The sequence below is a fragment of the Eucyclogobius newberryi genome, unplaced genomic scaffold, assembly GCF_026437365.1.
Source record: "Eucyclogobius newberryi isolate DKJ021-1_F unplaced genomic scaffold, fEucNew1.0.hap1 SCAF_10, whole genome shotgun sequence".
In the NCBI taxonomy this organism is placed as follows: domain Eukaryota; kingdom Metazoa; phylum Chordata; class Actinopteri; order Gobiiformes; family Gobiidae; genus Eucyclogobius; species Eucyclogobius newberryi.
The window spans coordinates 29,091,959-29,116,039 of NW_027315724.1; the positions used below are offsets into that span (position 1 = coordinate 29,091,959).

The window sequence follows — 24,081 nt, forward strand, 5'->3', positions numbered from 1 at the left end:
TTGTACCAATAGTTACTCTTCACCGCTACGCCCACGTATATACACGCATCTATACAGTATGTCCATCTTGTTATCCTCTCATCATCTGAAGTGCATATTGAAAGTGAGAGTGAAGAGGTGTCCATAAAGGGTGGTCCCAACATTTGGTCCAAAGCTACATAGGATTGAAGAATTTACTCTCTGTTTGTTTTGTTCTATCCAACTATTATTTATCTTTAACTCAATGTGTTATGGTGAATCACGTTATTAACACTTTGATTGGACATTTACACAAGATGCCCTCACACACGTAACTCGTATGGAAAGAGCAGAAGGAATACATTGGCTCCATATGACTATGAAGGTATTAAACTGATACAACTAAAATTCTGTCTAATATTTGAAATGTAACCTAGTTAAAGCGCTATGTCACTTTTCAGGTAGGGCTGACCGCTGACTGCTTGTCTCCATGTAGAAATTGTTGCTAAGCATTTTTTTCCTAATGTAGTTCTGTCAAGACCTGCAAACCTGTCCCAAATCTTTACCCTGATCATAATCCTGATTGTGAATAAAATATATTGCAAACATAATCATTTGCTAGCATAGCCCCCAATGCATAGTGGTGGTCTTGTTTAATAACCTGTTTTTAGAAAGCAAATTAGGCACTAAATACTGCATGAACTTCATTTTAACTGTTAGCGGGGTCGCCTCTCCGCAGAGCAGACCCATAATGTGGCGTAGTGACGGCAACTGCTTGTCTCCGTGGAAGCATATGCTGTGGAACATTCCATGGAGACTGTAATGGATGGATGAATGTAATGGAGCAGGCAACGGACCCTTCATCAGTGCCAAAAAAAGAATGTATATTATTACAAATGCCACGATCCCAAATACCAACCATTAGCATATTACTTTTTTATATAATCTTATGTGGTAATTATGTAAAATGCAATGTACCAATGATGTGCAACTTTGAGAAGAGCGAAGAGAAAAGCATGGCATGGGGCACGACTCAGACCTCAGAGCAGCAGATGGCGTAATGAGATATACTGTAATAACAATCAAAGTGTCACCGCTTCTGCCTGCATGAGGCCGCGCTAATTTGGTGCCACACAAATCACCCCTTTTCATGCATTTTAACTGTACCACTGCTGCAATGTAGAAATCTCATAGTTACAGTGTTTTTTATTTTCTGGATCATGTGCGAAAAGTTCAAACCTATGCATTTTAAATCAGGCATATAGTCGGACACAGCTTTAGGTCTCATTTGGTCTGCCGCAACATGCACATATGGCTTGATCAGGCTCAGTTGGTGCACCGTCACATCATGGTCAGAAGCAACCACTCAGGGGGGTCAGGTGTAGTCAAAATTAATTCCATTTACCGCACAGTAAAGTTATTCCACGAAATGAACAAGGCTAGAACGTGCAGCTGCATGCGAGAAGACATATAGATGCCACAATGAGGAATTATAAAATATTATAAAAAGTAGAATTAGCTCCTCATTGTGGGTTGATAGATTCTTTCACTAACACTTTTCAATAAACCCAGAAGTGTCTCTTTGAAATGATGTCCGCAGTGTATAACAACTATGGCATGCCAGATTTATTTGTGATTTATGAGTGGATGTTACAGCTATTCAATGTTTTGAATTATGTGATCTACAATACTGATTCTGCATATTGCATTATTTTAATTGGCAATGTTGCTTTGTTTGTCAAATAATCTTGAGTGACAATCATTTTCTTCATACTTGCCTCTTTACGAATGGAATGTGAGACTTTTAAAATATGTGGCAGACGTTTGATTATATTCTTTTATCACCACAATCACACTCGTTTTTACAGCCGAGGCAGATGAAGGATCTTACCCAAGGACACAAATGTAATGTCTACACGTCACATCACGATTGCTTTGTGACTGATGTTTTCTAATGTACCAATATTTTTCTGATTTTACTGTTCTTGTTTTGCGCACCCTGTTTGAAACGAGCTGCCAATGCAATAATTTACTGAAAAATCTATTATTCATGATGAAATGGAAAACAAACCCCATATTTGTACATGTGTATTTTTGCTCTGGCTAGACCATTATTTTTCGCACCGCACATGTATACAAACTGGAAGATCAAAGGTGTGCTTACAGTACAATAGAGCTCTCCCTGAAAAAGCCTGACCTGATTCCAGTTGTCAAATATACAGCACCTAGTTTCACACAAATCCTATTCACTTACGGAACTGTCTGTTATATAGGAGGAATAGACACATAGCAGTCCACAGAGAGGCATGACATAGTATCAGCCTTCACCATAAAATTAATATCCATAATAATTATCTTAATAAAATGATGGCAGTAGCTTACGGGAAAAACAAGTGTGAGCCTGACGTAGCAGGAGCGTAATGGGAATATACAGCCCTAATGTGCTTAGAGTATATTTGAATGCACGGGGAGGAGTGAGAGAAGATGGTTTTACATCCACAACAATATACCTGCAGCACACAATGAAGGGTTATCAGTTTAGAGACTTTCTTTCCAGAGTGGTATGTATGTCAGATCTGTTTTCAAGGGTAGGGAAATGATTTACTGTTTTGTGATTTCTGTCCTATCTTTGTGATTTTAAAGCATTTTTTTTCACAATTCCACTTTGAATTGCCTTGTGTACGCAAATGAATGTGTGTGGCTCAGTGCCTGGGGCGTTCACACAAACCCAGTGGTTGGAGAGTCCGCTGGCACAGAATTACAGCCATGGCTCCATCCGTCAGATTTGGGGCAGTTGTGGCTTACAGATGGGGAGATAATTATGAATGCAATAAAACAAGTTCAGGGTATCTTAAATGGTTCTGTAAAAACACACTAGACATTATTATAACTGTCAAATACAATACAAAAGAAAAAATAAATAGATTAAATTTAAATAAATAAATAAAGAGACGCACCCATTCAGCTATCTCAGTCCAAATTCCGATACATTAAAACATAATCAGTATTTTGAGGCTTTGTGGAAAAATGGGCTGTTTGTAAAGTTGGTATTTTCTATTTGAATAACGTGTAATAGCTCCAATAAAACAGTTGCTTAATGAAGGTTCTCCCATAATTGTCTCCTCAGCTCCATATGTGACCTTGAAGCTGAGGTGATTAAACTTACAAAAAAGTACATCGAGTGCACATCAGTGATAGCTATCTATCTTTAGAAGTGGGCTCTCAACATCATGTGAAGCATAATAACAAATCATCTGCAATTGTTCTCTAATGTCATTAAAATAAAATGCATTATCGTGCATACCCTTGTTTTGACTGAGAGCAGAAGAAGCACGTCACTCTGATTTTGTTGAAGGGCATATTGTCATAGCTGATTTTATACAATATGACTAACCCCAGTTAATAGGCGCCAAGGGCAAAACTCCATTGTGTCAACCCTAATAGTGGCGTGAGACCTTCAGCTGCTCCACTGTTACAGTCACATTCACTTATTAGCAGAGCGCGGTGTCTCCAGATGTTCACACTGAGCACGTGTGGAGCAGTGATGGGTTTGTTCTGTGTCCACTGTCACGTCGAGCTGCTGCATGACTGCACCAGCTCTGATCTGTGGGGAAGCCTGCCATCTAGCGGCATATGACATCAGTGCAACTAGGCAAATACTGCCTTACGTGTGTGTGTGTGTGTGTGTGTGTGTGTGTGTGTGTGTGTGTGTGTGTGTGTGTGTGTGTGTGTGTGTGTGTGTGTGTGTGTGTGTGTGTGTGTGTGCGTGCCGGTGTTTGCGTGTGTGTCGGTGTGTTTGCGTGTGTGTTGGTGTGTGTGTGTCAGTGTGTGTGTGTGTGTGTGTGTGTGCCGGTGTTTGCGTGTGTGTCGGTGTGTTTGCGTGTGTGTTGGTGTGTGTGTGTCAGTGTGTGTCAGTGTGTGTGTGTGTGTGTGTGTGTGTGTGTGTGTGTGTGTGTGTGTGTGTGTGTGTGTGTGTGTGTGTGTGTGCGTGCCGGTGTTTGCGTGTGTGTCGGTGTGTTTGCGTGTGTGTTGGTGTGTGTGTGTCAGTGTGTGTCAGTGTGTGTGTGTGTGTGCGTGTGTGTGTGTGTGTGTATATATATTTGTTTAGATAGAATTCAAAACATTATTTTTTATTAAAATACATTCACTATTTTACCATATTTACATTCTATTGTAGGAAACATTCCCCAAAGTCTTAGTGTAAGTCCCAAATATCAATGTATTCTTTACAATAATATAATTTCGAGCAGCATCAATTTACCATTCATCACCGTCATTAAAAAAATGATTTAATAAATTAACAGAAAAGGTCTACTAAGATAGAAACATTAGACTTGCAATGCTACACCGATATCTTTAAAAGAATATGGTGAAAAATGAATTATTGTTGATTGAAGACTTTTTTTATCATCATAAAACAAATAAAATGAATCTTTAAATGTGAGATCTACAAACACAAAAGGTGAAAAAATTAGAACATCCCTCATTATGAAGATCTTTAGGCACTGTCGTTGATAAATTCCCAAATAGAAGCAGGGAAATAATCTCTTCTCTGGATCACAATGTAATTCACATTACTATCATGTTACTGTGCACAGTGTCATCAGAACTAGAGCTCACTCCGTCTTTTCTATATGACACTGAACACATGTCAGTTGAATGTAATGAGTTTGAAAGGTGCAAAGTACAACTGTGAGAGTCAGTGTCATAGATGTGGATGAAGGTATAAGATGGCTCCTGCATCCTCCAATCTTTTTAAAGCCTCGGCTTCATGATTAAGGTCATGGTAAGAGTTCTGCACATACAAAGGACAAGAGGGCATTACTATACATAATAACAATACACCTGTGAAATGAAAAGCAAAATCAGATTTCCTTACCTTCATAGACTTCATTGTGGCGGATCCATAGTAGTGGATCGGATGCTTTTGGTTCTTTGAATGTGGATATCCAAATCCAGCGATATGGACCACGTCACAATAGTTGAGTGCAACAACAACAGCGAGGATGCCCGTGGTGGGATGCACTGGCTACTGGAACAAATGAAACAATGTAACAGCCCACTGTACTCAGGTTCACACCTTTTCATAGCTTGGCATGATATTAATATTCTAGTGAATCTATTTGGGTTGTTGTATGATGGTTTATAAGGCAACCACTAGATGGCAGCATCGAGACAAATCCCATTGCCCAGACCTAAAGTTCCTCCTTCCCGGAAGTAGGAAACGGTTACTGACAACAAAAAAGATTAGCACTGATTCATTGGAAAATTGAAATAGTCGTTTGTTTAAAAAAAGTAAAAGCATGTTTCAAGAAGAAAATCCCTCAGATAAAAAAAACATGAGGAAACGTGTGTCAAAAAGAAATGCATACCGTAGAATGTAAGCTGCAAAAGCAAACTGATAAGGCATGAGTTCATCAACCCATCCCAAGTCAATTTGTTTGGGCGAAAAGTCAAATTTAATGGCCTGTAAATGCTTCACATAAGCAGGAAAACATACCTATTATCTTAGGGCAAATAGATATTAAATAAAAAGTTATCCAGATTTTTTTTGTTTTTCCTTGGTTTTTTTAATTTGATAATGTATAATAAATATAACAAAATAATTACTATTTATCCTTTGCACATGTATACATAGTATAGTGTAGTTTAATAAACTGACTCTGGACTGTATCTTACTTCTTCCTACTCCTATGTTAAATATGTGATCATAATTGAATGTGAACGAAAGAAGTGAATAACACAATGTGTTCACATAGAATTAACTAAACTGAACTGAACTGAAGGAGATCATACAATTTGTAATTGTGTCATGTTGAGGACAAATGCCTATGTTTGTGTCCCTGAAAGACTGACCTTCCGGGTATTTGATATTTGTGTTTCCACAGACAATTAAGACCAGAGGGACCACAGAGTAACTGTATGAGCACCCTTCCCCCAAATCTATCAATGATTAACTTTACCTGGAGTTTAGCTGCACTCAAAAAATAATACCAAATCTGATGTGCCACATACCCACATTACATGAAAACGCTTGTCAACTAAAACACGTCACAGGATTAAAAAGCCCGTCAATGGGGAGCAGTCAGCTGAATTTGTTTTCATTTGCATCATTCCAACTTTGAAACTTACAGCCGAACAGAAAATGAATTCCAAGACATGATCCAGCATTACATTAAACAACTCTTATGTAACAAAACTCATAATCGTCTATAAATATCCATTACATGGTCGCTCGATTGTCAGAGAGTTTCCTTTGGCTAAATCACTGGCAAAGCATTTCCTTGTTCTCTGTGGGAAAGAGGAAAATAAAAACATGTGTCTGGAGTATTGGTAAATTGGTGACAGACCCGAAAGCCTAATCTTAGTGGTTGAATCAAACAAGCTGTAGCTCAAATTGCTAAATATGTCAATTTATTCAGAGTAAGAAAAGACAATCAAAAATGTATGCAAGACATTTTAAGCGTTTGCACTTACACAGAACTTAAACACCACACATCTCCATGATTGATGACTGATAACCCCGATCCATGATTTCCTGTCAATGACCCAAATATAAACCATAGAAAAAAGTGAGCCCAAAGTACTGAGTTTGAAAGACAAGTAGTAAAAGAGTGATACTACATCTTCAAACAGCTGACGTTTGGTGTATTCACTTCATGTTGTCGCTGACACACAAACGCTCTGCAGTGGTGTGGCGCATAGTTTGGCCCTGGGCCCATGGAGCCTTGGTGAGAGGGAATGAGGAGAGGGGTGGGCGGGTACATGCTGTCACCAATTTTGGCCAGACCCACAGCAGCCCCAGAGTTTAGATAGAGTGATCAATGCAAAAGAACAGAGTGTAAAGTACATTCCACGAAAGAAGAGAGAAAATGTAGTCCATTTACTATGTTATGATGGTTCGTGAAGATCCGGTAGCGCCATCAGTGGAAAAGTATAAGAGCAAAGAGGAGACTTGACAGCATTAGAGTGGCAATACAAGCTTGAAAATGTTGAGAGATTTTAGCACAACATGCGTATTATTTTTTCCTCATGATGTTTATAGCACTTAACTTGCTTGATTTGTATAGGGTATTGATGACAAACCAGACTTTGGGACCTTTTGGACTCAATAGACTGAGATGAGACCTCTAGAATTAGTCCCTATAGTCACAATTAGTCATTAGAAGTCACACTTGTTGTTATTTGGTTCTAAATACAGCCAATTTGAGTCCTTGTATGGGTTTGGTCTTGTTCTAGTCATTGTTAAGTTAGTTCTGGTCTACTCCATGTTTAATGTCGGGCTTAATCCTGGTTTAGGCCAATTTTGATGTGGTGAATGTGTGGCGTAAACATACCTCCCTGTTATATACTAGACTAAAAATGCCCAACCATATCATTGTCTAATAGAAATGTCCTTATCTTGAGCTGCCCAGTGGTCGAGTGGTTAAAGCACAGCCCACGTATGCCGGGCTACAAGGGCAGCCAAGTGCAGTGAGGTCTTTAGTGTGCTCAGAAAGTAAAGCCAGAAGGAAACAAAAGAGAAGACACAACTAGCCGTGGGCTCAATGTTCACAATACACAGACTTTTCTATACAGTCTGTGCAGATGGTGCAGACTCCTGTTGGGCTCATGACACATACTGTTCTCTGTGAACTGTAGTCCAAAAGAACCCTGACTCAAAAAAAGAGAAAATTGGCAGAAGACCACGTGATCTCGAACATGCAAAAGGTCCACAGCAGAAGAAAAGGAGGGCCCACAGCTGAAGCATGAGTTTGAAAAAAAATCTCTGAGTCAAAACAAGTCAGGGTTAATATTTGCTTAAACAAAAGAGATCAATAGAGCACAAAGACTGAAAACAATCCAATTCATGTTTTGCGACTCCAATGTTTCACTAGAGAAAGGACTGAAGTTAGGGTTGGGTTACAATCTGATGAAGTTGAACTTGTATATTTACATTTGTTTAATCATCTACATATTATGATTATGCTCAGTTTTGTCAGTGGATTTGCTGAAGGAGCTGGAAATTTCCTGACCAGACATCGTGTGTTTGTCTCTCACCTGTTGACTTGAATACAGTGGAATATGGAGCAGTCGTTCTGCCGTCTGGTGTAGAAAGTGTGGATTCAGCACTCGGATTTTCATTGGGTCTGCCAACCAGATCTGCGGAGGGAGCTTCCAAAAGCCTTTCCGGACCTGAATAAGAAATAAAGATGAATTCCACAAAAACAGAAGGTGTTATGGCCAATACATGCTAATAAACCGATGACTCTCTCATCTCTGAGGCCAAGTAAATCCTTGCACAAATTAGCAAGTAATGACCCAGCAACTATTAGCGGTGAGAATGCTGCAGGCTACACAGTCTTCAGTGGAAAATACACCACTGTTTTTCAGCTGGAGGGGTTCAACCGGGATGTGAATGACTGCGCCTGAGTTTAAATGGCCTAATCTTAGTTGATGTTTATAGAAAGGTGGCGAGGCTGGACATGTACCCTTTTCTCATTGTAGAGGATCTCTTTGAGCCAGCGCAGATCCTCCAGTTTGAAAGGCACCAGCACCATGAGTGTCCCGGGATCATTGTGCAGAGTGGGGTTAACGGAGGCCGATTCTGGGTAGAACAGCCTCATTGAGGTCTTGTTGCCCACATCGTCCTCATACTCTCTGACGGGTGCATCGTTTAATCTGCAGAAACACATGAACAACCTGAAGAATTCACTACACAGTATATATACACAATAAATGCACTAACACAATGTAGACTAACACAAAAAAGACTGAGGTCACTTTGCAAAGTAAAATATCTGGTAGTTTTATTTTACTCTTTGAAAAGTTTGTTGATTTACAATTCAAATATGGAAGAAAATTTGACAAGTGGAAACACCCATATGTAAAACATTGGCAGTGCAAGACGCTAAGATGTCTGTTGCGAATGTTTGGTCAGCTCTTTATGAGCATGTTTAAGCAGGATCTTTTCTCTCACCACACCAGGATCATGACGTAAACAGTCAGGAATGCTCTGAATTTTAAATATCAATAACCTTTTTCTTCTTTGCCGGGAAATGATTAGCTTCTGTTGGAGGGGGACAGTCTCGAAGGGGGCTAAATGCATTGTGGCAAGGCCAAAGCCTACCGTGAGAAAGCAGCTTATAAAACCTTGGAATAAGTTTATATTTTAACTATATAAAGTGAGATTAGTGGCAGTTTGGTTCACAGTAGTCAATAATGGAAAGATAAGGGTCAATAGTAAATTTTATACTCTAATTCTTGTTAACTTGATAGCTGCAATAGAATGTTTTGTTATGTGAAATGATTGACTGAAATAAGCTTTGTGCTTTGTGACCTATTGCTATCACAACACTTAAAAGTGTTGTGATAGCAATTTCCGGTACAAACTGGTTTCATGGTCTCTCCTCCGCGCCCAACCTTTCCCGTGTGATGTGAAGAAGTATAAGTACTGTAATCAGCACAGCCCCTTTTGGGGAAAATTTTAACGCTGCACCTGATGGACTTTAGTCTTCCCTTTATTTGATTTTCATCAAATCAAACACTCAAAAAACAGTCTGTTTTCTTTGTATTTCTTCATTCATTTTTTATTTCAGATTCTGATAGTGATTTTGATTCTGATTTCCAGAACAGCGTTCATGATAAGACTTACATCTTAAATTCCTTAGAAATCATTCTAGAGTTCTTTTCAGACAAAGCAGGCATGGGCAAGTATACCTGGCAACCTAAATTCAAATTCACAAATATGGAACTTTATCATTATTTATCAGGGAGCCACAAATTCCTTACTGAAATCCTGGCTAAAACTCCTTCCAATCATCTGGACCGGTGCTTGATTGTGCTGAGAGGTGTTGGACATATTGCCAGTTTTTGTTTTATGTGGCTAAGAAATGTAAATACAGATATACTAAATCTGCTCAGTTTTCAAGTTTAAATGGAAACGCTACATCAAAGATCAATTGTAGACTATTGGCAGAATGTTGTGGTACTTGAACTCAAACCGCATGATATTTGACCAACAGCTTGGATCCAGTATAGAGAAAGTTACATACTCACCGAAATACTACGTGATATTTGTTGATGACACTTCCCAGAGAGGTGTTTTTAATAGAAAAGCTGTTTCCTACTACCACACAGGTTTTACATTCAAGGCTAAAGGAGAAAAACACCAAGACGTAAGTTGCTTATTTACAGTATACCTCATAGCAAATATTCTATGTTAAGTATATACACACTACACTATATAATATTCAGTGTGATCTTCACACTTACTTTTCAACATTTTTTGACTCTTGGAAACTTTCTGTAGCAGCTAGGACTTTTGTAAGCATCTGTTCTGAAATCAGAATTTTTGAATTACTGCAGTGTCCTCCCAGAATGTTAGCTGTCACATACAACATATAGAAATACTCTTGGCAGGATGATAACTAGTAAAGCAAACATACCACTGCCCTTAATGCCATATGGTAGTGGTAGTTTTGACAAATGCTTTCTCCAGAAGAAGTCATCCAGTTTCAGAAAGAGCTGGCTCTGTCTGCTAGTACTGCAAGTAAAAACAACATTAAAGAAAAGAGCAGTGTACATTTCAGCACTATGCATAGACTTCACAAGAGACGCACAGAACATGAGGAGGAAAGACTGGCTGGGCGTTTAGCTAAATGCACAATAGACAATACAAGCAATGATGCCAACAAGTAGTTGTGGTTAATAATCTCAATTTAGGCTAAATGTTCAGTCAGTTCCTGGCAAGTAAACTACACAGATAAATCATTTTCAAACTTCACTGCTGATATTAAACGTCACTGCTGATATTGAACACCAACACATTGTGATACACTAGGCATTTATGTCCAAAAGGGTTAGTAGTCCTGAGGATTTTTATAGCTATGATTCTAATAACAAGATAAAACATAGGTAATATGTAAACCAATATCAGAAAACTGCATTCATCTCACAATGGGAAAATTCCAGCGTGATGAACTGCCTTTTATAGTGTGCTTAATAAGGCCTCAACTCCCTTCACTTTCCACAGAAATAGCATAAATGTGGCATTACTCACTTGAAGTTAAGACTCTCCCACTTTTTTTGGGTCAGCCAGCCGCCGCACAGAGACTTGCTACTGTTCAGAGGCTTGTTGGCTCCTCCATAGCTGAGGCACAGACAATTACAAACAAACAATTACAAGAGGCTGGCAAAGACACTTCTCATGGTTCACAGGCCTTAAGTGTGCCAGTAACTCAGTCTAGTTACCCGGCTTCGTGACCTCAAAGGGCAGAATAGGTATGTGAAGTAGCCTACAAAGACCACTTTAAACTTGTTTTAAATGACTCAGCAATAGAGGCTTGGAGCTCACCAGTGCTAGGCATTTGTGTAATTATGTGACCTCAATTCCAGAAAAAGGGAAATTACACTAGCATGTGTGTGATTACCTCTGAAGTATGGTGTATGAGCAGTAGTACGTGAAGAAGGAGATGCAGAAGAGAAAAACTGGGAAAAGCCTAAGGCACCATGCTGTGAACAGACGTGAACAGATTAAGCACCAGAGTACATTTGCATGCAAAAACATACACATACAATTATTTCTTTTGGAGCCCCACTTAAAGGTGGTATGGACAATTTTTTTCAGTAAATTTTTTATCATATTTCCTCGTGGCGTGGATAAATCATTTGACCTGCCACGTATCAATCATAAAACGCACCTACCGCTCACCTGCAGCCGCGTGTGGCTCGTCCCCACGTTTCCGCGTGCCTAAGCGCATGGATCTATCATAATATAGTTCCCTCAGTGTACGGGGCAAAATGAAGACGGAGAAAGACAGTTCGAGCTGACGCAGAAGTGGACGGAAATCTACGGGAGACGAGAGATGCGATGCGCTCCGTTGCGCTAATAAACAAACGCATGTGTGTGTTGTATCGGTCCGCACGGGGGAGTGGCATGTGCACTTCCACCCTCGTTCTCAAATCGCCGAAAAATCGTCCATACCGCCTTTAAGAGAGGCACGAGGTCCACGACGGCTCACATTGACTACTGCCAATGTTCTAAGTCATTCTGAGTGAATTGAAAAACACAGGTGAGCGGGGCGTTGCTTTGTTGAGGCGCGGCCCAGATTGTTGAAACTTGTTGTGTTTCAGATACATAAGAAAAACCTGAATAAATTGTTTTGGTAACAATGGGCAGCCGCTCCTACGTTTGGGATCAGACAACTGTCCAATTACGGTACGGACTAATCATAGATGTTTTTCTAGCGATTGTCTGTCAAATGTGGACGACATATCTCCTATTATACTATACTGCATCATTCAGAACACAATAACTCCTTTTGACTCAGATTTACATAGTCTATTTTGTTTGATGTTGAGAAAAGTGCAATGTCACAAATAAACAAATAGGTAAAAAAAGAAAAGAAAAATAAATTAAATAAAAAATCTTACTTTTTGCTGACTTCTGGGACATCTTCACCAGCTCCTCTGTGCCATCATGTCTCATGCCTACTGCCGCATGGGGTTAGCCTGGTTCTGTGTTCATAGAGACACACAATGATACCATCTTATTTGGAAAACCTGCGGTTAAGGGGAACTACAAACAACAAAAAGCAAAACTGCCTGTGGTTTTATTGCATCATAATGGGCAGTTCACTTTTATCACTATAAAAGTCACAATTTGACACAGTCTCAGCCTTTAACCGAAAAAGGGGAGGGGTACAGGAAAGGAGAATCGTGACATCTTTGTCACCAGTTGGGCGGGCCTTTTTAGAGGATGGTGAGATTGTGTCAGATGAATAAATATAGTCATTTCTCTCAAGACATCACTCAATAAGAAACTACACAATGAAGGCAATATTGATTAGAAACACATATTTGCAACATGGTAAAGTATACTTAAGGTAACGTGACTAAATAGAATAATTGTGTGTAAAATTGACCTCAAAATAGATGCTTGTGTAATATTTTTGACTGGGGCATTCTGAAACATTTTATTACATACTGCTGTCTAAATGCAATTGTACTTTTTGTTTTATGGCATCCCTGAACTGGTGCTTGGTGATAAATATGTCTAGTAGGGATGTCACAATATAACATTTTAGAGTCACGATTTATCGCAATATCACAATATTACGAAGGCACAATTATCAGCAAGAAGAAAGGAAATGTTGATATTGTATTATTTCATGTTTAAACTTGCAAATATTCACGTGAGAGGAAAATGTGTTAATTATAACAATTAACCCGCCACTGAAAATACCTTATAATGGCCAAAATAGGATTAAATTATATAAATTGTAGCTCTTAAGTATTATTAATCAAGATTTATTTGTAGAGCACCATTCATACAAAATGTAACCACAGCCATAAAACACATAAAAATCACATAACAAAATAACGTGCAATACAGAAAGTAAAAGCATAAATAGTCACATTAGAATGTATTTAAAATATAAATTGCAGATAAAATTCCCAGCTAAAAAAGACGATGAGGCTGTCAAGAGTAGAGGTTAGACAGGCCTCTACTCTGACAACCTCAGGAAAGCCGTTCAAGATTTTAGCTGCATAATATTGAAACGCAGATTCCCCATGTTTAGTCCTGACTCTGGGCACCAGCAGGAGGCCGGTCCTTGTGGTCTTTAGAGTCCGAGATGGTTCATATCCTAGTTCTAGTAAGGACCCAAGCAGCAGCATTTTGAAAATACTGTAACTGTTTAACCACTTGTCTGGGGAGGCCAGTGAGTGGGCCATTACAGTAATCCAGCCTACTGGACATAAAGCTTTAGGGTTTAACTGGACAAAGTTATTTTGCATCCACATACTGATCTGTCAGATGTAATGGCAAAGTGACTCCACTGGTCTATATTGACCTTCTGTTAGCGAGACAGATCTGAGTTTCATCTGTGTAATTGTGATATGACACACACACACATGTATAGTTTGGATAGAAGAGGTGCCAGGATTGACCCTTGGGGCACCCCACAGGTCATGGGCATGTGGTCTGAGGCACAGTTTCCAATTTCAACAAAGTACTTCCTGTCTTCAAGATAGGACCTGAACCAATTTAGGGCAGTGCCAGTGATGCCCACCCAGTCCTCTAGTCTCTGACAGAGAATCCCATGATCGACAGTGTCAAAAGCAGCTCTGAGATTCAACAGGACTGATTATGTCACTGTTATGAAGGATGTCATTTAATAAGAGCAGATTTTGTTGTGTATGTGCTGTGTATGTGCTGTGTATGTGCTGTGTATCTGTTGTGTATCTGTTGTGTATCTGTTGTGTATCTGTTGTGTATGTGCTGTGTATGTGCTGTGTATCTGTTGTGTATCTGTTGTGTATCTGTTGTGTATCTGTTGTGTATGTGCTGTGTATGTGCTGTGTAATATTGTGGTATATTTAATGAAAGTACAAGTAAACTAAATTTAGGCTATACAGTTATTTGTTTGTTTTATTATTCAGATTTCTTGCCACTGGGGATTTCTACAGGACAATCACCAGCAGCTTCAGGTCCACAACAGAGGACTGAACGTCCACAACAGAGGACTGGACGTCCACAACAGAGGACTGGACGTCCACAACACAGAGGACTGAACGTCCACAACAGAGGACTGGACGTCCACAACACAGAGGACTGGACGTCCACAACAGAGGACTGGACGTCCACAACAGAGGACTGGACGTCCACAACAGAGGACTGAACGTCCACAACAGAGGACTGGACGTCCACAACAGAGGACTGGACGTCCACAACACAGAGGACTGAACGTCCACAACAGAGGACTGGACGTCCACAACACAGAGGACTGGACGTCCACAACAGAGGACTGGACGTCCACAACAGAGGACTGGACGTCCACAACACAGAGGACTGGACGTCCACAACAGAGGACTGGACGTCCACAACAGAGGACTGGACGTCCACAACACAGAAGTGTTTTTGATAAAGGGATTTTCATATTTATAGCAAAGACCACATGCTGACTCAAGATTGAGCCCAAATGTCTGGTTGTTTACACAGAATGAGATAAAGTTAAATGAATAAAACAGTGAGAAGCTTCTCAGCTCTTAAGTTATCTGTTCTCTTTACTTCTGTACCTACTTGTGCGTTGTAACACTGAAATTTCCCCACTGTGTGGACTAATAAAGGATTATCTCATCTTGTCCTTGTTTGTTTTTGTTTATGATCTTGAATTGTGGTAAATTAAATAAGTACATCTTTAAATAGCCACTGAATTTCCCACAGACTCCCCAGTATTATATATATGAAAAAGATGCATGTAAACAGGACACACATTTTATAATATAAAATAATTTATTTTGTGGAAAAATAGAACAGTAAATAACTATATATATCTCTCTCTCTCTCTCTCTCTCTCTCTCTATATATATATATATATATATATAGATATATATATAGATATATATATCTCTATATATAGATATATAGATATATATATATAGATATATATATATATCTATATATATATATTGTCATTGTTGTGGTGCCGGTTCTTCTCGGGGGAAATGTGTAGGTACATCACCGGAGCGTCATCTCTGATTGGCTGCTGCACCGCCGCGCCGCAGAAAAGCTCAAAATTCTGAACTTATTTGCGGCGAACCGTTTTGATGCTTTGATGCTTATACGCCCGTCAAAGCGTCTCGAGCGGAAAACGCGAAAGCGCGCCCGCCTCGCCGCGCTCCTCGGCGAATCGCGCCGCAAATAAGCGGAAGCCGCGCCGCAAAAACGCAGGAGGTGCTCGACGCGCGTTTACATAGACTTTGAATGTAAACTGGACGCTTTTGCCGCACCGGTCTGAACGGGCCATTATGATAATACAACTAGAAGAAGGCAGCTGAGGCATAAAACAACTGTACTCGCGCTGAGCTCCATGTTGTAAAGCGCCTTCATCCACATTCACTTGTGTGTCAATCATTATAAACAGATCGGGCTTGTTGGCACACTGGCCTCCGTCGTATACACGCACACACGCACACATCTTGACATCCCTAATGCAAAGTAAGTGTAAGTAAAAAATGCTGTGGAATTTGGCTTTGAATGGTGCATCGGAGGAAATGAATTGCAAACAGGAGGAACACAGCTTTAACTCCTGTAAATGTAAATGGTAGCAAAAGTAAATGGTATTGCCCTAAACACAGTGGAGTGGAGCAAGAAGAGGGTGAGGCAATCTTAAATTAACACCCACATGTCTGAATGTTCCATCATTATCTTTATCTCTTGTGGTTGAAACTGACGATGAACCATAATTTAAGATTGTGCACTCTGATATCACGTTACTGTTTTAGGTATATATCGGCGTCTTAGTTCCTCTATGTGTATTTATGTAAAAAGCGAACAAATACAAAACCCAACGCTTTTTTATGTATATTTGACCATTATTTAAGCAGGGAAGTCTCTTTTACAGTCATGGCCCTAAAGGGGAACATAGTGTATGTGAAGGGGTAAACCACCCAGATGAAGCTTGCGCAGTCACAGGAAGATTTTGCAAACTAGACACAGAATGGCCCAATCATTCTTAAGGCAACATGCAGCAAGTATCAAAGCACTAGTTTGACAGTGTTGGGAAGTAGCTGAATACATGTACCGAAAAGACACGTTCAGAATACTAATTTTAAGTATACTCATTTCTTTTGGTGGTATTCAGAATACAGTTACTTTCTGAAATCAGAAGAATACATTATGGTATTTGAGCACACAATTTAGGGTTCTAACGTCACTGAATTAGTGAGAAAAATAGAAAACGCAGCTGTTATAATAAGTGCATGTGCAATTTTTTCTTTCTCTGATTTAAAGGTTCTATTATCTTATAAACAGATGCACAACAAATAGTGAAGCAAAACAAATAGCAGTTTTATTCTTACGACATGTTTTTACACTATAATATAATGCAACTCACATGAAAGTATTCAGAAGACAGTACTCTAATTGGACCGTGTAACTCAATGTTACATGTTATCAGCAGGTATTCCGTAACTAAATACATTTTCAAAGTATTCTTGCCATCACTGTGGTTTGATCACTATAATCAATAATCAACTCATGTGCAATTACTGCCGCGATCACATGCAATGGCATTTATTTATTTATTTTCATCTTTATTATTTTCCCCCTCCATCCCTTGTTGGGTAATGGGAGGTTTTGTCTATGGGAGTTTTTGTTTATAAGAGATCTTCTACTGAGAGTGTTTTTCAAACTTCTTTTATCTGTTCTTTTCTTCTGTATCTACCTCTGTATCTACCTGTGTTGCACCAATGAAATTTCCCCATGTGGGACAATAAAGGAATATCTTACTTATCAACCATGAATATTTGTTTTGTGTTGTGAGGGTTGCCCCAGCTGCCACTCATCCAGCCCTGGGCGTGATTTCCAGGCTAGGCTCCGCTCCACCCTATGGCCTGAACCATGGCAGGCAGATTAGGGGGTTTAGGTGAAAGTTTAACTCAGTTGTATTGTATTGAGTGTATTAATCTTTATTTTACTATAGCATAATTTTGTATTTACGCTAAAGATGATTTGAGTTATGTAAGTATTTCTTCATCCATTGCTAGTCTTGTCGCCCTCTTTGTCATTATAGCTGGTCTGATCAGCCTGTTTAAATGTTTCCCCTGTGTGTTCTTTGTTAGGTCAGTTGGTGTTCATTTGGGTGCTTTGTTCTGTTGACCTCTTTTATGGGCCCACATTATGATTACCTTTGAATCTTTTTTTGAGCTAAATAAATGCCTGAAATCTTTTAATTTTGCAAGTGTGTTCTGTTCCTGACCCTCTGTCCCTTACATATGTGGACTTTCACATATGTTCAAATATTTACAAAGTTAGTTTCAACTTCCAATAAAATGTCAGTAGTGTAAAGATGCTTTAACATCTGCATGGCAATGGTCGAGACAGCATAACAACTTACCTTCTGTTACATTCATTTTCAGGAAAGTGGCTCTTGTATATTAGATTTTTCTTGTTCTGTGTTATTTTTCTGCAACGAGAAAATAGATATTAAAAGAATATGATCAGTTATTTTGCAACAAAATAATAAAATGTCATGTTATTCTGAAAAAAATCTGCTTTGTACATACTCCCTTTAACTGGACATGACTAAGTGGAACATAACAGCTGGATGCAATGAAGCCCCCACACACAGGAGGCACACGATGTTCAAGCTCTCCAGCCGCACCACAGGCAACCCTAGTAAAGAGCAACACCAAAGTTGCCTGTGTTACAGCACTGGGACAGACGGGAGGTTGGGGGTTAGATGGCTGCAGAGAACAGCAGGTCAGTGATTTGTAGTGTAATGCCACAGGGCATGTCGGGCAGAGGATCCACAGCGAGGAGGGATTTAATTTGCCTTAACGACAACATAGTCTTGGAAGAAAAAAAGAATAAAGACCCTCTCATTTACTCCAGCATGAAACATTTTGGATTGTGAATTCAAAGTCTCTTTTCTGACAGTTTGTATCTGCAGCTGTAAGTTATCACAACTTAAACCTCTTCATAAATACTGCCCTCAGTCATGGTTCCACTTGAGGTGGCACAGAAACATTTGTAATTGGCCTCTTCTCCTTGTATTTAGTCTTATGAAGCGTAGTACAAGATTTATGATGGTAATACGGTGTTGGCCTGAATTCTGCAGTTATTAACTCCTATGTTGAGTATTCTGTATTGCTTGTGTCCAATGGGCTATTGATTCGCGTACATCCGGTTCAGTAGTGCTGAATAGTGCTGTTAAGAATAAGAAGATATAATAATAAGAATAAACACTTAGGGCCATGGAGACAGTTGCAAAAACATTGTTTGCCTCAGGGAAAGTCTGTAGCTAAGTGATGATTATCACCACAAGTGTGTGGTTGTTTGAAATAAATAAAAAGATGAACATTTTTAGTATTACCAGTATTATCATACATTGGTCCCCTATTGTGCATGTGATGGGACTGAAAGCAACAAAGCTCCCGGACAGAGTCACAGTCTGACCTCAGAGGAGAATGTTGTTTGTTTGGGAAGATAAGATAAGATATTCCTTAATTGTCCCACATGACAGGAGCATGAGTGTCACTCCCTGCAGGACACTCTCTCCGCTCTGGAGAGCAGCTTCAGTGAGAGACTGATCCACCCTCGATGTGTGAAGGAAAGGTTCCGTAGGTCTTTCCTTCCTGCTGCTGTCAGACTTTATAACAAAAACTGTTAGTACTGAACACTCGCAATACTGACCTAACCTAATACTGATGTGCAATTCTGTCATATGTGCAATTGCTGTTGGAATTCATGTGCAATTCATGTGCAATTACTGTGAAATTCATGTGCAATCTATGTGCTGTCGTGACACATATTCATGTGCAATTACTGTCGTGATCACATGCAATGGTATTTATGTATTTATTTATTTATTTATTTGTCTATGGGAGTTTTTATTTATTTATAGGAGATCTTCTATTGAAAGTGTTTTTCAGACTTCCTATAAGTGATCTGTTCTTCTGTATCTACCTCTGTATCTACCTGCGTTGCACCAATGAAATTTCCCCATGTGGGACAATAAAGGAATATCTTATCTTATCTTATCTTATGGGGAAATTTCATTGGTGCAACGCAGGTAGATACAGAGGTAGATACAGAATATATCAAAAGGAGATTACAACAGTCCAAATGTACAAAGATAAAATACTGCTTTTGGGCATGGAGAATTCAATTCAATTTCAATTCAATGTATTTTTGTAATGCCCAAAATCACAACAGTAGTTGCTTCAAGGCAAAACAGATTAAACAATGTTCATAGGGACTTGATAATGTCCCTTCATCCCGTGTCCTAAGACAAATGTCCTAAGCTCCCCTGTCCTTAGACCCTCCTTCTCGGCCAGGAAAAACTACCAAACCACTTTGGGAAAAAGTAGAAACCTAGAGAAGTTCCACAGTGAAGGAGAGATCCGACTCCCTCAGACGGACAGGAGATTGAAGCGAGAAAGATCGGAAAACTGTAGGTTTATAAGATTATTTCCGTTCTTGACTGGCCTGACCAAAAGCGATTTCAAAGAGGAACGTTTTAAGCCTGTTCTTAAAGGAAGAGACTGTGTCGCCCTCTTTAACATGAGTAGAATGTTACGATATTTTGTTTTACAGCCTATACCAATAACCAATATTTGTTTTGCTGCTATGGCCAATAATTGTTTTTTGCCAAAATATCAACATTTTAATATCTACAGCAAGGCTCACAAATTGAATTAAATGTTATTGCCACATTTTCCAAAAATATATAGGTGCTAAAAATTTGAATATATATTCATTCTCTATTACTGACCTACAACAAGGCTGTAGCTGACACAATACTGATCATGCAGCAACACCTTTTCCCACTGTATTAGATTTACAAAGTACAAAGTACATAGAAGACATAAATTTAACCTTCACACATAAATCCCTACCATCCATCAAATTTATCTTCCCCAGTTACGCTCTCACATGTTCACATGTTTTTCTGTTCAAGAGGAAAATCACCTCTAAAACACATAATCTAGAAATATAATCCAGTCATAGGAGCTAAATCTGCCACCCATTCAGGGCATTTTGACCGGCTGTACAAAAGATTAAAGAAGCTCAAAGATTTTGATTGCACCAGAAAATCCAGCAAAAAAACATATCCTACATACAATCTAAATTGAATTGCAATTAAGTAATAAATATGGGCTATCTGTAACTTGTTATTTATTTGTAAATCATCTCATATTTGTATACTATGATTACCCTACCCTGTATCAGTTATTGTGAAATCACCGAAAAATGTATAAATATCGCAATTATGGTTTTGGAGATACGCTAAATTAAAATATGGAGTTCAGTATACAGTCTATAATTTAAAATATTAATACAGGCCACAAAAAGGAAGAGGAGTGTGCAGTGGGGAGCTTACTTTTTATGATTGGGGGTTGCGAATGCCAAAGCTTGTGATTCTGGAGGTTGCGAGGACTGAAAAGGTTGAGAACTGCTGCATGAGGTGGAACACGGACACCTTCAGTTCTAGAGTTTTCTTCATTTACAGTACATTTTATTCACATGTTTTGCTCGCCCCTTTATTAAAACTACTGAGGCAAATGTGTATTCCTACTTAAGACCAGGTTTAGTCCTGATTTAGACCTGAAATAGTTGTTGGAAAGACATTTTTTTTCTTTGGTGGTACTTGAGAACAACCGGTCAAGTGTAATCTCCCAATCAACAGTATAAAGTGATATTTCTGTGGCTGCCAGTTTTTGGTTATTTTTTATTGTCTATTCTCATTTTATGTGACACTTGAACCTCAACCAAACTTTTTACAGCACATTTTAGCACATATCACTATTTTTACAATATAATTTACAATTTATTTTATGCTCTGTTTAGATTAGGTCCTGGGTAAGATCTTGTTATATAATGTCCCAAAATGTTGATTCTACTATGCACTATATGATTTTGAAGGTCACTAACACTGTCCTCCTTCTCTTTTTACATTATTTACATTATGATCACACACAAGTAGAACCACAATTTGGAAAACATGTCAATGAAACCACAAAGTTTATGTGGCTAATATGCAGTGTTTAATACAATTTTAGCCAGCAAACTCCTAGCACTAGCATGTACTGTTGGGATAGGGCTCTGCTCCGAGTCCTGGGAGTCAGTCTGCTCCTAATTAGTTTCATGGAGGAAGTTGTACAATGGCACGAGATGATGGTTTCCAGTTGGTCCTCACAGGCTCTTCTAATGCAAACAAGACATATTGTGTACAATGGATGGATTTCAGGTGAGACTGCGCAGTAAAACCAGGAACGTAATAGATATGTGAGTTTAAACAATAGGATCCGGTTCAAACTTCATGCTGTAAGCTCCAGGAGCAATAACAATTTGAACTAGATAATTTGCAATGGCTGAAGCCATTGCTAGAGTGTCTGCATCTCTCTCTCGCTCCCTCTCTCCCTCCCTCTCCCTCCCTCTCTCTCCCTCTCTCTCTCTCCCTCCCTCTCTCCCTCTCTCTCTCTCCCTCTCTCTCTCCCTCTCTCTCTTCCTCCCTCCCTCTCTCTCCCTCCCTCCCTCTCCCTCTCTCTCCCTCCCTCTCTCTCCCTCTCTCTCTCCCTCTCTCTCTCTCCCTCCCTCTCTCCCTCTCTCTCTCTCCCTCTCTCTCTCCCTCTCTCTCCCTCTCTCTCTCCCTCTCTCTCTCTCCCTCTCTCTCTTCCTCCCTCCCTCTCCCTCCCTCTCTCCCTCTCTCTCTTCCTCCCTCCCTCTCTCTCCCTCTCCCTCCCTCCCTCTCTCCCTCCCTCCCTCTCTCTATCTCTCTCTCCCTCCCTCTCTCCCCCTCCCCTCCTCTCTCTCTCTCCCTCCCTCTCTCTCTCCCCCTCCCCTCCTCTCTCTCCCTCTCCCTCCCGCTCTCTCTCTCCCTCCCTCTCCCCATCTCTCTCTCTCCTTCCACCCTCTCCCTCTCTCTCCCTCCCTCCCTCTCCCCATCTCTCTCTCTCCCTCCACCCTCTCCCTCTCTCTCCCTCCCTCTCTCCCTCTCCCTCCCTCTCTCTCTCTCCCTCCCTCTCCCCATCTCTCTCCCTCCACCCTCTCCCTCTCTCCCTCTCCCTCCCTCTCTCTCTCTCCCTCCCCCCATCTCTCTCTCCCCCTCCGCCCTCTCTCTCCCTCTCCCCCTCCCCCTTTATTATAATAATAATAAAAAACACAAGAACATATAGACTGAATGAAAAATAAGGTGGTAAACCTAGTATAAATTATTCCCATGCATGTCAGAAAATGTACAAGATTTTTCTATAGAAAGGACAGAATATGTTGTTCTAGAGGATATATGTATTATTTAAATAATTGAACACAATTTACGATTTATCGATTCAATTAAGATATTTTCTGCAGCCCTAGGCCCAACGTTCCAAAAACTCTGGGTCTGGTTTAATAAAGACTTTATAAAAGACACCCCAACCAAACTGATGATGCACTTATTCTCTTGTCTGAGTGTATTGACAGAGAACACAGCTTATCTGACAAGAGACTGTATTTTGCCTTACTGATATTTGATTTTAGATTTTAGTTTCTTAATGTTGTTTTTAGAACTCTTTGGCTGCATGTCTGTAACAAAAGGATAGTCGATATTTTAGTATTTTCAGCCAAAAGACGTGAGTCATCATGTCAATGTCAATTTAATCAGTCACAAAAAGCCATGTTCAATCATGTATCGTACACATCGCGCTCACATCAATATCACCATTTAAATCAGTTGGCTACTTTGTTATTAAGGAGTATATAAAAAATAGCAATGTTAAAAATATATAGCCACAACAAAAACATTTTACCAAATGGAAAAGGTTATAGGCCTACGTCTTAGTTGATACAGACTTACCAGCTTTGCTGTTCTGCAGATGAGGTTTATTCCATGTCACAAGCCCGTTGTGCTCTACAGTGATGTTGCAACCAAGTTCACGTTGCTTCAGGAGTCACAGCTTGTGCCCGCGTGCGGCGCGTCCACGCAGCTTTGTCAACGCGCATCAAAGACTACGCCATGGTAAAGATGGATCGACGCACCCAATGGTCATAAAGTACATTACATTGTGATGGCACGCGTCCAGTCGATGTGACTTCAGTCCGGATACAGAGCGTTCTCTTCTCTCAGCACAGACACGCATGCGCAGGCTTTAGCGCGCTGGAGAGGGAACGTTCAGAGCGTTAGAGACAAGCCAAAACTTGATTGTGAAAAAGATGTTCTGCCACACGCTGTAATCAAACATTCCAGAGGGGAGATTTCAAGTTCAAATGTGTTCAAAGAATAATTGAAATGAAGTCAACTGTAGAGTTTAGAATTGGCTCGGCCAATATCACTCAACATGAAAGAACATGATACTCTTCCCTTTTGTCTCCTGGCTAATATTTTGAGAGCCTTTAAAATGTTTAAATCTCCTGTTTAGCTTTAATTGAAACAGCTGGTGCCTGGATGGACTAGATCATTCAGTGCAGATAGAGACTCAACCAGAAGAGCTTTGCAGACCTTTGGTGGTATTTCTGGGAAGTTATTATAAAGCTGTTACTGTGAGGCTTTTTTTTTTACTTTAAAGTGATAAAGTGCTTATGGGCTATAACCAGACCACGGTGTGAATGGAAACATGTTTTTTCAAACTGTTTATTAAATCTTATAGCCTACATTT

General features: G+C 39.7%; 1 protein-coding gene and 1 long non-coding RNA gene across 3 annotated transcripts; both read right to left on the reverse strand.

Annotated features, from left to right (window-relative positions):
• Positions 1–4,461: 4,461 nt before the first annotated feature.
• On the reverse strand, positions 4,462–12,526 carry st3gal4 (ST3 beta-galactoside alpha-2,3-sialyltransferase 4). Of its 2 annotated transcripts, none has more exons than XR_011928116.1 (10): positions 12,373–12,526; positions 11,370–11,451; positions 11,000–11,089; positions 10,386–10,483; positions 10,213–10,276; positions 9,997–10,092; positions 8,430–8,619; positions 7,999–8,133; positions 4,838–4,990; positions 4,462–4,753 (listed from the first exon to the last, which is right to left on the reverse strand). XR_011928116.1 is itself a non-coding variant. In XM_072453856.1 (10 exons), exons 1-10 carry the CDS (start codon positions 12,425–12,427, stop codon positions 4,664–4,666), a joined length of 1,050 nt encoding a protein of 349 aa, XP_072309957.1. In that variant the 5' UTR covers positions 12,428–12,520; the 3' UTR covers positions 4,463–4,663. The 2 variants fall into 2 exon arrangements, 1 of the variants encoding a protein (XP_072309957.1); XM_072453856.1 differs by having other exon boundaries at positions 4,463–4,753; positions 4,838–4,987; positions 12,373–12,520.
• Positions 12,527–18,005: 5,479 nt separating this feature from the next.
• Positions 18,006–23,532, reverse strand: LOC140367413 (uncharacterized). Its single transcript, XR_011928117.1, has 2 exons — positions 23,283–23,532; positions 18,006–18,118 (listed from the first exon to the last, which is right to left on the reverse strand). It is a non-coding gene; the product is annotated as an uncharacterized lncRNA (long non-coding RNA).
• Between the last annotated feature and the right edge of the window lie 549 nt (positions 23,533–24,081).

What these genes read in the sequence shown, in the direction of transcription:
- st3gal4 (XM_072453856.1), bottom strand. Translation starts at nt 12,427, where the DNA reads ATGAGACATGATGGCACAGAGGAGCTGGTGAAGATGTCCCAGAAGTCA. An exon ending in GAGTCAAAAAATGTTGAAAA is followed by an intron (nt 10,093 to 10,212) that starts GTAAGTGTGAAG and finishes TTTCTCCTTTAG; the next exon opens with CCTTGAATGTAAAACCTGTG. An exon ending in CCACAATGAAGTCTATGAAG is followed by an intron (nt 4,754 to 4,837) that starts GTAAGGAAATCT and finishes TTGTATGTGCAG; the next exon opens with AACTCTTACCATGACCTTAA.